Source organism: Brassica napus, unplaced genomic scaffold (assembly GCF_020379485.1).
Source record: "Brassica napus cultivar Da-Ae unplaced genomic scaffold, Da-Ae ScsIHWf_1556;HRSCAF=2159, whole genome shotgun sequence".
Lineage (NCBI taxonomy): Eukaryota > Viridiplantae > Streptophyta > Magnoliopsida > Brassicales > Brassicaceae > Brassica > Brassica napus.
In genome coordinates this window covers 1-11,638 of record NW_026014972.1, presented here as the reverse complement: position 1 = coordinate 11,638, position 11,638 = coordinate 1, and the positions used below count along the sequence as shown (strand labels likewise).

The 11,638-nt window shown below is 49.7% G+C and overlaps 3 protein-coding genes across 3 annotated transcripts; 1 reads left to right on the top strand and 2 right to left on the bottom strand.

Moving 5' to 3' along the window:
- Positions 1 to 3,429: 3,429 nt before the first annotated feature.
- Positions 3,430 to 6,630, top strand: LOC125597844 (meiosis-specific protein ASY2-like). Its single transcript, XM_048772368.1, has 4 exons — positions 3,430 to 4,378; positions 4,452 to 4,586; positions 4,677 to 5,554; positions 5,644 to 6,630. The coding sequence occupies exons 1-4, from the start codon at positions 3,430 to 3,432 to the stop codon at positions 6,628 to 6,630; spliced, it is 2,949 nt and encodes a 982-aa protein (XP_048628325.1).
- Positions 6,631 to 7,484: 854 nt separating this feature from the next.
- On the bottom strand, positions 7,485 to 11,129 carry LOC125597842. The gene is made up of 4 exons (XM_048772366.1): positions 10,400 to 11,129; positions 10,071 to 10,261; positions 8,979 to 9,926; positions 7,485 to 8,933 (listed from the first exon to the last, which is right to left on the bottom strand). Exons 1-4 carry the CDS (start codon positions 11,127 to 11,129, stop codon positions 7,485 to 7,487), a joined length of 3,318 nt encoding a protein of 1,105 aa, XP_048628323.1.
- A 61-nt stretch (positions 11,130 to 11,190) lies between these two features.
- On the bottom strand, positions 11,191 to 11,618 carry LOC125597843 (the record flags this gene model as incomplete). The annotated part of the gene is given in 1 exon segment (XM_048772367.1): positions 11,191 to 11,618. A coding segment is annotated over 1 exon segment (424 nt), but the record flags the coding sequence as incomplete, so codon positions are not given.
- Between the last annotated feature and the right edge of the window lie 20 nt (positions 11,619 to 11,638).

Here is an 11,638-nt window from a genome sequence, read left to right as displayed (position 1 = left end):
ATTTGCCAACAAGTTTTCTATAGAGTTTAGGATCATGAAATGGCTTGCTGTCTTCAATCTCCCCCTCTCTTGGTACTTTGTAGCCATCCTCCATTGGCATCCTTGCTGTCTTGCCTCCATAAGCACCTGCATCTTTCAAAAGATCAAGTGTATACTTTCTTTGGGACATGAACAAACCTTCCTTGGATCTACAAATCTCAATTCCAAGGAAGTATTTCATTTCTCCCAAGTCTTTGATTTCAAACATAGTCTTTAGAAACTCCTTGGTTGCTTTGATACCTTCCTTATCACTTCCTGTGATAATGATATCATCCACATACACAAGGAGAGCAACCATACCTGAGGGTGTCGTGAGTGTAAAGAGAGTGTGATCCAACTCTGACTTCTTGAAGCCTCGGCCGTTTAAGGTTGTGCTCAACTTGTTATACCAAGCTCTTGGTGATTGCTTCAACCCATAAATAGCTTTCTTCAGCCTCAGTACATTCCCTCTCTTTACTAATGTTCCAGGCCTGATGGAGGATACATATAGACTTCATCCTCAAGTTCTCCTTGTAGAAATGCATTCTTTACATCCATTTGCCACAATCCCCATCCAAGGTTCACAGCCAAGCTTAAAACAATCCTAATGGTGTGTAGCTTGGCCACTGGTGCAAATGTTTCAATGTAATCCTCTCCATATGTCTGAGTGAACCCTCTTGCTACTAGTCTAGTCTTCTTCCTCTCAATCGACCCATCAGCCTTGTACTTGATTGTAAAGATCCATCTACTAGACACAGCTTTCTTCCCTTTTGGTAGTTCACTCTCATACCATGTATCATTCTTTATCATAGCTCCTGCCTCGCTCCTACTGATTCCTTCCATTCCTTATCCTCCATTGCCTCTTCATAGCTTCTTGGAATGTGATTCTCATCCAAGTTTACCATGAATGCGCAATGTGCTTCTGGATATTGAGCAAAAGAACACACGGCCTGAGTAGGATGCTTCACAGCTTGGGCATTGTAGTACACTCTTGTGTTTACCCAACTGGAAGGATCCTTTCTCAGCCTTGTACTTCTTCTCAATACTGGCCCTTCTTGCGCCATCTCTTGTTCTTCTTGTGGCAGCACACTTGTTTCAGATCTTTCTTCTCCTAGCTGACTTGCTTCAGCTCCTTCTTCCCTTAGCTGACTCTCTTCAGCTCCTTCTTCTTGATCATCTGATTCCACAGCTTGATCATGAGAGCCAGAACTCTCTTCTCTACTTGTTTCTTCACGGTTTGGAGTTCTTGTTTCATTCCCCCCCTCATGCTCAAGGTTGGAAGTCTGATGATCCGGGACTGGGTAGTGCTTCGCCCCCCTTGATGTCCTTGATTCATGTTGATTCCAAGGCCTTCTAGGATAATCCTCAAGGTTTCAGCTCTATCAGAGGTAAGATCCTTCAAGTCTTCTTGAATCTGTTCCTCATAATATCCTTTCTCTTCAACAAACTTTACTTCTCTAGATACTAACACTCTCCTTGTGTTAGGATCATAGCACTTGTATCCTTTCTGACTTGATGAGTATCCAATGAACATTGCCTTTGAACTCTTAGCTTCTAGCTTGTTTCTTATCTCTCCAGGCACCATCACAAAACACAAACACCCAAAGACCTTCATATGCTCGAGAGAAGGCTTGTACTGATTCAGTACCTCAAATGGTGATTGTCCTTGAAGAATCAGAGTTGGTGTCCTGTTGATGAGATAACACGCCGTAGCAACAGCATCACTCCAAAACTTCTTAGGCACATTGGATTGAAACATCATGGACCTGGCTACTTCCATCAAATGCCTGTTCTTCCTCTCAGCCACACCATTCTGTTGTGGTGTATAGGGACAGCTTGTCTGATGAAGAATTCCATGCTGAGCTAGGTGTAGCTTGAATGCTTGTCCCGTGTACTCTCCTCCATTATCTGACCTGAAAATCTTTATCTTGGCATTGTAATGGTTAGTCACATAGGATTGAAAATTTTTAAATGCATCAAGTACCCTATCTTTGGTTGGAATTAAGGTTAACCAGGTGTATTTGGATTTTTCATCAATGAAAGTTACATAATACTTATGGTTTTCTCTAGATAGGCAAGGTGCAGTCCAAACATCAGAATGAATAAGATCAAAACACTTTTCATAAACAGTAGTAACTTGGTAAGACAGTTCTACAATGCTTGCCTAAAATGCAAGCTTCACAATCATTATTCTCAAAGGAACACCTGGCAACATCAGTTTTAAAGCCTTATTATGAGGGTGTCCTAATCTAGCATGCCACAATGCATTTTACTTAAACCAGAACTAGAAAACAGAGGTAATGTTTGATCGGAAAACGGTAATAAAAGGATGTGGGTTTAACGAAGACGTTTTATTATGGTCGGAGGAGACGTTCAATCGGTTACAAGAGAAGTAAAGAGAATGCGACAGAAGAGAAGCCGGCAACTCGAAGAGCTACCGGAAAAGTACAAATAACGGCAAGATGAAGCAAAGGTGAAAACCCTAATCTAGCCGCCAAGTGTTAGTCAGATGATTTCGGATCCCCTTCTCGTTTCTCTTCCTTCCCCTTATATAGTCCTCTGATGTGTCGTTCTTGACCTAGCTTAAGTCGTCTTCGTGGGCCTTCCTTATTGGGCCGAGAGGCCCGCATCCATCCGAGCGGTCGCTGAGCCGGATGCCTCTTGGTCGGCGTCGCTCGACTCGAGATACTGTAGAGACAAGCCGAGTAACCAACCGAATTAAGCCGATTATTCGAGCCATCGCTTTCCTTGGTCTGGGCCAGGCCTTCTATTCTTTGGGCCTTGCGGGATGATTAAATCCATCCTCTACAGTAAGTCCCCCCAGTCCATCGGTGAGCGAGAGAGTCGACAAGCTCATGATGGATTCTGGAACTCGAAGGTTCGAAAGAATAGTAGTCCTGTCGGGAGTTTGAAACGATGGGTTGACGAGTCGCGGGAAGGCTGCGGTAGTGCCTTCTCTCGGGGTCGTTGAGTCTCAGGCTCCCAGATTTTGATCGGCAAATCCCGGCTAATTCACCGGTTTAATCGATCTTAGGATAACCGTTTGGTTAATTAAGATAAGAAGCCGGAAAGTCGCGGGAGTCGATGGGGTTTTTTGGGGGAAATTCGAGGCCCGTTTAGGCCCATTTAGGTTTAATAATGACACCTCGAACCTTTCCTCTTTTTCCCTTCACGAGTGTCTCGGGGAGTTGAAACGCCGCGAGGGTCCGCTGGGTATTTAGGGGGAATTTCGAGGCCCATTTAGGCCCGAATAGACCTAATGATGATGCCTCGAACTCCTCCCTCTCTTCTCCTTATAAATACGTGGATCCCCTTTCATTTCTTCAAGTTTCCTCCGCGATCAAAGGTACTTTCTCTCTCCTTCCTTTATCTCTCTAAGTGTTGTAACCTTCATTCGACGCGATCTCCACTATGTCATCGGTTCCGAGATTATCGAGGCGACAAAAAGGGAAATCGGTCGCGGCGACATCGACGCCGGCAAGGAATCCCGACGGAGGTCGTCTCGGGGATCTGGAATCTGCCCACCATGCGGCGATGATGGACACCGCCAATTTATCTCGTTCCCAAAGGCTTCTGGTCGCAGATGCTACGAGGCTTGCGAGGGAAGGGAATGAGAACGTCGCTGTTAGCGACGCGACGGATTGCGCGAGAGACGGGCAGAGCGGGGCGACGCCTGTCGACTCGGTTACTTTGAGAGCTCGCCCTATGGAGGGCGATCCTCCTGAGAATGACGATCCCGAAGCTGAGTTAGTCCCAACGACCTTCTATCCTGACGGGATTTTCGAGGAGCTTCCGAGGCTTCTACCCAACTTGCTTCGCCCTGCCTTCGTGGCTGGTCAAGACTGGGAGGGTGTAGAAGAGACTAAATCTACCCCGAGGAGCGTGAAGAAGGTTCTTCGATCCAAGGGCGCTACGGGCGTAACTTTCCTTATCCCCACGAAAGAGCAGAGACCTTGGTCTCCTCCGATCGGATATCAGACGGTATACGAGTCTTACTTCCAGGAGGACACTCGCTGTTGGTTCCCGATCCCGCGACTGATCACTGCGTACGCTAGGCGGCGAGACATCGCGATTAGCCAACTGTTGAACGGCTCGTTGCGACTGGCCGTCACCTTATCGATTTTAGCGGAGCAGATCGATATGCCGATGAGCGTCAGATCTTTCGAGGAGATGACCTCGATAACCGATATGAAGGACGGAACCTACTCGGTGAAAATGCGACCAAACTGTAATGTATGCGCCGGTCATCCGAACAAGACGCAGAATTGGCAGCGCTCTTACTTCTTTCTTAAATCCGACGTCTCGGCTTTCGAGGAGCCTCCTCAGGAGGACTATCGGGTTCTTTGGAATCGATCCTGTGGTAGAGTACCTTGTCGCGAACTACGTCTGACTTTGTTGTTCCTAATGAGATTCTCCTTTTCTTTTGTTCGCAGTTGGCCATCCTACGTCTCCCGTCTATCCCGAAGATTTCTTGAAGAGCGTTCAAGCCGTCGCTTTGCTTAGAATCTACCGTTGGTCTGAGATCACCGTCGAGAAGACCTACGAGCTTAAAGATCGGATTGCTCGAAGTGCGTTCTCTCGCCGTTTCTTGTATATATTTTTTTTTTGGCCGTATGGCTTGCTTGTCGCGTGCTAACCTCTCTGCCTTGTGTTTTCAGGAGGGTGGAGGTCAGATCTTCCAACAGTTCTTCCTATTCGCGCGAAGAGGCTGGAAATTTTTCCGAGAGATATCCAGAAACAAGTCAACGAGGCAAAGAGAATGGGAACTCTTCCAGACTTGAGCGCGATGCTTGCCGTTCAACTAGGACTGACTAGCGGGGGCGGGCCCTCGACGGCTGTCCCTCGCGCTAGCGAGGTTCCTCCTTCCGGTGCTGCGAGTGCGAAGAAAAGTAGGAAGAGGAAGAGGGGTGTCTCGGGAGCCGAGGAGAACGCCGAGGAGGCGAGCGGCGTCCCCCCTTCCGGTGATCTTCAGAAGAAGAAGAAGAAGAGGAAGAAGACCAAGAGGTCTGTTGAGGCTCAATCGGAGGGCCCCGAGGAGCCGACTGGTACTGAGGAGGAAGACGAAGAAACTCGGCCTGAAGAGGAGGTTTCTGAGGCCGAAGTCTCGAGAGAGCGAGATGATGCGAGGGAAGCAGATGGATCTGAGGCTTCCCTTAACGCCGCCATCCCGGATGGTTCCGACGAAGATAGTGGTGAGTCGCCGCTTTTGGTGAGAAGGCACAACGACGAGATCGACGATGACGTGCGATCTCCTGTTCTGACGCTTCCTAGCGAGGAGACTCCGGCTATCACTGGGGCGGGGGCCGTTCAGACCGGCACGTCTCCTCGCGGCTCTGCTATCTTAAGGAGGGCTCCCGGGATTAACTTTCCGGATAAGGTCTCTTTCCACTACGAAGGGCCGGCCCCTCTGGCGTACGTTCCCGAGAAGTGCGGGGAGCTTCTTCGTCAGCTTAGAGGGAGGGCAAAATCCCTTCCTGCCGTGAGGGACCTCATCTTCGGGGATGAATACGAGGAGGCTGCGAGGGCAAAGCTGCTGGTAAACACTTCGACCTCTTCCCCTTCTTGTTGCATTACTTGTTGTCTCTTTCTCTTTCTCTTATGATTTTCATCTTCTTGTTCGTCTAGGGAGACGGCGCGATGAACGTCGTGATTGATAAGTACGACACTGCCCTGAAAGGAGTCTCGACTGAACTTGAGCTGGCCAAGAAGGAACACGCGGAGAAGGAGGAAGCTTCTGCTCGTCAGCTGAGTACATCAAAGGCTAACGTCGAGAGGCTCAACGGGATGGTCACTCGTGCGATGGCTCGAAGGGACGAACTCAAGGCCGACTTGGTGGCATCTCGCGGGATTATCCATGAACTCGAGCAGAAGAACGCTGAGCTCGAGGGCGAGAAAGCTTCGCTCGCTGCATCTCATGAAAGAGAGATGAAGCGCCTTAGAGATTCCAGGATCTTGGAAGTGACAAAGGAACGAGGAAGGGTTGAGGCCGAGATGTCTGCAAAGGCTAACCGTCGCTTCGCCAGGATTCGCTCCCGAGAGGAACGTCGAAGCCTTTACGACAAGGCTCGGTTGCTTCATAGCCAAGCTTTTGGGACCAGAAAATGCCTCGAAGCCTTGAAGAGGGCTGGGAGCGACATCCTGCAAGCCACGATCGATCTTTTCGCGGAGCAAGAGAAAAAATACGAGCAGGAGGCCGAGGAGCTCAAGGTTGGTGAGATACCCGAGGTGGATCTCACGCTTTCTCCTCTTATATTGGATTCCCAGTTTGTGGATGCTCGTATTTTGGCGAGTCTTGATCCCTACGGGTCCAATGCCGGTCTGATCGACCCAGAGACCGAGCAAATCGCAACTCTTGTCTCACTCGCCTCTGATCCAATCGACGGGCGCCGCGACGAGCCGACGCCTTTTGTAGAGGGTTCTTCGGCTGCGTTTGAGGGGGAGACGCCTAATCGGGGGACCAATGCTGCTGAAGACGGTGGTCCTGTCCTCGTGCTCTCGGATACTTCGGCTGAAGGGTCTCGTCGAGGTAATGAGGAGGTTGCTCGCGAGTCGAGTGTCAGGGCTTCGGAGCTTTCTGCCCTCAACGATCGTGAGAGCGACCGAGAGGATTAGCGTCTCTTGTATGTTGTTTTCTTTTGAGTCTTATATGACTCATTGTTGTAGTTTTTTTTTTGAACCTTTGCCCTCGAGGCTTTTGTTTTGCTGTTTTCTCGCTATCTCGAACTCTTTTGGTGATTTGGACTGATTTACTTTAGATTTGTCTATCAAAATCGTGACTTCTCAAGATTTGAAGTGACTCTGCTTGTTCGGTGTAAATGTTGTTCGAGATGTCGAATCATTATAATTTTAAACTTGTTATGACTTTGTCTCGATTGACCTCTTTGAGTCGCGACCGTTTGCCATTTTGAGTTTAAATTGTTAATTAAGAGTTTTCGACTTTGACGGTTCCGAGTCGATCCCAATGTAATTTTCAAGCGTTTGGTTGGCCAGACCTTACTTAGTTAATTATAGGATGAATCGGAGTCATTGTCTCGGCCGTGTTGGTTTAGGTCGCAACGCGGTCGATCCCGTGAATACATGTCTGATCAGGACGTATTCAATCGTGGGATGCGAGTGCCGATACGTTTGTTCGAGGAGCCGGGGCGTGCTCGAGTAGGCATCGCTTAAGTGATCGTCTGCTTCGGAGATCGATTCCTCGGGGAGGGTTTTTATATTTTTTTTTTATTTCGGCTGGACCCTTTTTCTTTGGGCTGCCTACGTATCCCTTTGCGGGAATCAAGCCATTCGTAGTTCTTAGATTGCGAGTGAAAGTGGCCTTTGTGGCGCATTCACTCGATTTTTTTTTTTTTTTTTTTTTTTTTTTTTTTTTTTTGGTAAAAGCGGCCTTTATGGCGCTTTTACTCGATTAGTAGATTGCGAGTGAAAGTGGCCTTTGTGGCGCATTCACTCGGGTTTGTGTTTCCAGGCTAAGGGTGGAAAAGGCGGAGATGTTTGGAGTTCCAGGCTCTCGGTACTGCTTCGCCTGTCGAAGTCTCGAGGCGGTATACTCCTGGCTTGATGACTTCGACTATCTTGTATGGTCCCTCCCAGTTGGCTCCGAGCTTGCCGGCCTTCCACTCCTTAGTGTTTTCGAAGACCTTTCTTAAGACGAGGTTGCCCATTTCGAGAGGGCGCGACTTGACCTTTTTGTTGTAATAGCTCTCGATTTGATGCTGGTAATTCTGGATGCGGAGTAGCGCTTGGTCGCGCTTTTCCTCGATATCGTCGAGTGCATCTAGGAGCATGTCGCGGTTGATTTCAGCGTTCTGTGGCATTCGCGACCGGCGTAGGCTCGTCACGTTCACTTCTGCGGGAGCCATCGCCTCGATGCCGTAGGCCATTGAGAAGGGCGTAGTTTTCGTCGCTCCGCGAGGAGTGGTTCTATGGGACCACAGGACACCATCTAGTTCGTCTGCCCAGCATCCTTTCTTTAAGTCGAGTCGTTTCTTCAGACCGTCGATGATGGTCTTGTTCGTCGATTCGGCTTGACCATTACTTTGCGGGTTTCTCGGCGTCGACATGTTGAGTCGTATGCGCCATCTGTCGCAGAAGCCCTTGAAGTGATGCGAGATGAATTGCGAACCATTGTCCGTGATTATCTCGTATGGGAGCCCGTGTCGGCAGATTATGTTCTTCCAGACGAAGTGTTGTACCTCCTTGTCGGTTATGCTGGCATAGGCTTCGGCTTCAACCCATTTGGTGAAGTAGTCAGTGAGGACCAGGATGAACTTCTTTTGTCGAGATGCCGGCATTGGACCAATGATGTCCATTCCCCATCTCATAAATGGATATGGAGCAGTCAAGGTGTGGAGAAACTCCGTTGGGCTGTGTATGGTTTTGGCGTGGCGCTGGCACTTATCGCACTTGCGCGCGTATGTCTCGCAATCGGCATTCATGGTTGGCCAGTAGAATCCGAGGTTTTTAACTTTTAGTGCGAGAGCTCGCCCGCCCGAGTGGTTGCCTGCTGCTCCTTCGTGTGTCTCGGCCATGACGAGTCTCGTCTCGTCGCCGGCGATACATTTGAGTAGTACCTTTGATGCAGTCCATCGGTGTAGTTCTCCGTCTAGGACGACGTAGTGCGTGCTGCGTCTTTTCAGTCGCCGGGCATCCCATTTTTCGACGGGCAGTAAACCCTCCGCGAGGTAATCGATGAGTTCCTTGCGCCAATCTGTTGAGTGATCATCTGGCGAGGGGGATTCTACTTCGTCAATGTCCATCGCGTCGTTGATCGCTGCTATAATCGCGGCCTGTTCTGCCTTCGTATCGATGCTCGGTTTCTCGATTTTATGGATCGGGATTGTCCTTTTGACCTGGTCGTGTAACTTGCTTCCCAGAGCGGCGAGGGCGTCGGCACAAACATTTTCTCCGCGAGGAACCTTCGTGAGTTCGAAGAACTCGAAGTCTCGCGTGAGGTCTTGGACGAGTTTGAGGTAGGCGTCCATCCTGTCGTTGCGGACGTCGTAATCACCGAGGTACTGGCTTACGACGAGTTGAGAATCGCAGTAAGCGCTGATTCGCTTTGCTTTCACCGCCTTGGCGAGACGGAGCCCCGCGATGAGGGATTCGTACTCAGCTTCGTTGTTTGATGCCGCGAAGCCGAAGCTGAACGACTGCCGGATTAGTTCTCCTGTTGGTGATTGCAATTGCACTCCTGCTCCTGATCCTTTACTCGTGGATGACCCGTCGACGTGGAGGATCCAGTTTACGTTTGGTAGGATGAGGTCTTGTTCCAGTTCTGGCGTCAATTCGATCAAGAAGTCGGCAAGGACTTGTGACTTTGCTGCTGTTCGATTTTTGTAAACGATATCATGTTCGCTTAGCTCCATCGCCCATTTGGTCAACCGTCCCGATTGGTTGGTATTCTGCAGAACCGTTCTGAGTGGTTGGTTGGACAGTACTTCGATCGTGTGCGACTGGAAGTAGGGTCGCAATTTTCTTGCCGAGGTGACGACGGCCAGGGCCATTTTTTCTAGTGTTGGATATCTCGTCTCGGGCTCCGTCATTCTTTTACTTGTGTAAAAGATTGGTTTTGTTCTCCCCTGTCTTCTCGAATTAATACGCTGCTGACGGCGGAGGATGTAACGGCGATGTAGAGACAGTGTGTCGCCGGCTTCTGGCTTTGATAGAACGGGTGGGGTCGTGAGATAATGCTTGAGTTGATTGAACGCCTCCTCGCATTTTTCATCCCAGAGGAACCTTTTGTTTCCCCTTAGTAGCTCGTAGAAGGGAAGACACTTGTCGGTCGATCGCGAGATGAACCTGTTGAGAGCTGCGATGCGTCCCGTTAGTCGCTGCACTTCGCGGCTGTTTTTCGGGCTTGGAAGGTCGAGAATCGCTGAGATCTGCTTGGGGTTGGCTTCTATTCCTCGCTGAGTAACGATGTAGCCGAGGAATTCTCCGGAAGTGACACCGAAGGTACATTTGGCCGGGTTGAGCTTCATCCCATAGTCGTTCAAGATCTTGAAGCAGTCGCGCAAGTTATTGAGGTGGTCGTCGGCCTTGAGTGATTTGACTAGCATATCGTCGATATACACTTCCATGGTATTGCCAAGTTGGTCAGCGAACATTCGATTAACGAGTCGCTGGTAGGTCGCACCGGCGTTCTTTAGCCCGAAGGGCATCACCTTGTAGCAATAGGTCCCTCTGTCGGTGATGAATGCCGTCTTCTCGCGATCGTCGGGATGCATCAGGATCTGGTTGTAGCCTGAGAAAGCGTCCATGAAGGTTAAGAGTTCGTTGCCAGCGGTTGACTCGACGAGACGATCGATGTGAGGGAGTGGGTAACTATCCTTTGGGCACGCCTTGTTGAGGTCCGTGAAATCGACGCATATGCGCCATTTGCCGTTCTTCTTCTTGACGACGACCGGGTTGGCTAACCACTCGGGGTATCGGACTTCTGTAATAAAACCCGCGTCGAGGAGCCTGTCGACTTCGTCGTTCACTGCTTTAGATCTTTCCGGACCGAGTTTGCGTCGCTTCTGTCGGATGGGTTTGAACGTGGGGTCGACGTGCAGTTCATGGGATGTAACTGCGGGGTCGATCCCCTTCATGTCGGAGGTCTTCCAGGCGAACGTTGAAGCGTTGTCTTTGATGAAAGAGATGATCTTTGAACATAAGTCGTCGGACAGGTATACGCCCACTCGGATGATTTTTGTTGGGTCGGATTCATCAATTGCGACTTCTCGAACTTCCTCTTTCTGGGGGTATATCTTGTGGAGTGGTTTGCTGACGGAGTTGACGAGGGAAGCCTGTTGCTGCATCTTTACAGTTGCAATCAGCAGTTCTCTCGCGGCTTGTTGATCTCCCCGTATCGTCTGTGTTTTTCCGTCTTTGCCGGGAAACTTGACGCATTGATGGTACGTCGAGGGAACGGCTTTCATGGAATGCAACCATGGTGTTCCGAGGATGGCATTGTATGGTGCTTTGGCTCGGATGACGGAGAACTTGACGGTACGGGTTATACCACCTGCGTATACTGGGAGACGAATTGTTCCGATCATTTGCTCCGAGGCTCCGTTGAAGCCGGTGAGTGTGCGAGAGGAAGGCTTCATATCTCTTAAATCGACTCCCATTTTATCGAGTGTGTCGCGGAAGATGAGATCGACTGAGCTGCCTGTATCGATAAGTACTTTCGCGACTAGGCACTCTCCGATGTCGAGATCGACGAGGAGGGGTCGTTGTGCGGCATGTGGATACCCTTGGTATCTAGTGCCGAAAAAGTGATCTGGTGATCATTTTCGACTGGAAGTGGCCACTTCTTGGAAGTGGTGGCTTGTCGCTTATAGTCTTTGACGGCTCGAACTGAATCGCCGCAAGGAGGCGATCCTCCCATTATGACGCTAATGTTTGGCGTGCGGGTAGCTCGCAATGATTCGAGTTGCTTCCTTAAATCGTCGGTTGTGTTCTCGAACTGAGGAGCTTCCGCGGGCTTTTTCTTTTTTGACTCGAGACGTCGTCGCAGATCGGACTTCTTCGAACGGTTTAGTTGGATTCGCAGGTCATCGGCCTTTGAATTGAGCTGGTCGCGAAGGTCGCCGTCTTCACCTATTCTCCTGGCGCTAGATTTTGAGAGGTTGTGCGA

Excerpts from the sequence above, each read along its gene's own strand:
- LOC125597844 (XM_048772368.1), top strand. The coding sequence starts at position 3,430 with ATGTCATCGGTTCCGAGATTATCGAGGCGACAAAAAGGGAAATCGGTC. Across the intron at positions 4,587-4,676 it reads TAAAGATCGGATTGCTCGAA|GAGGGTGGAGGTCAGATCTT; the intron begins GTGCGTTCTCTC and ends TTGTGTTTTCAG. Across the intron at positions 5,555-5,643 it reads CTGCGAGGGCAAAGCTGCTG|GGAGACGGCGCGATGAACGT; the intron begins GTAAACACTTCG and ends TTGTTCGTCTAG.
- LOC125597842 (XM_048772366.1), bottom strand. The coding sequence starts at position 11,129 with ATGGGAGTCGATTTAAGAGATATGAAGCCTTCCTCTCGCACACTCACC. Across the intron at positions 10,262-10,399 it reads CGTCGTCAAGAAGAAGAACG|GCTACAACCAGATCCTGATG; the intron begins GCAAATGGCGCA and ends ACGCTTTCTCAG. Across the intron at positions 8,934-8,978 it reads TGGACGCCTACCTCAAACTC|GTTCCTCGCGGAGAAAATGT; the intron begins GTCCAAGACCTC and ends GAACTCACGAAG.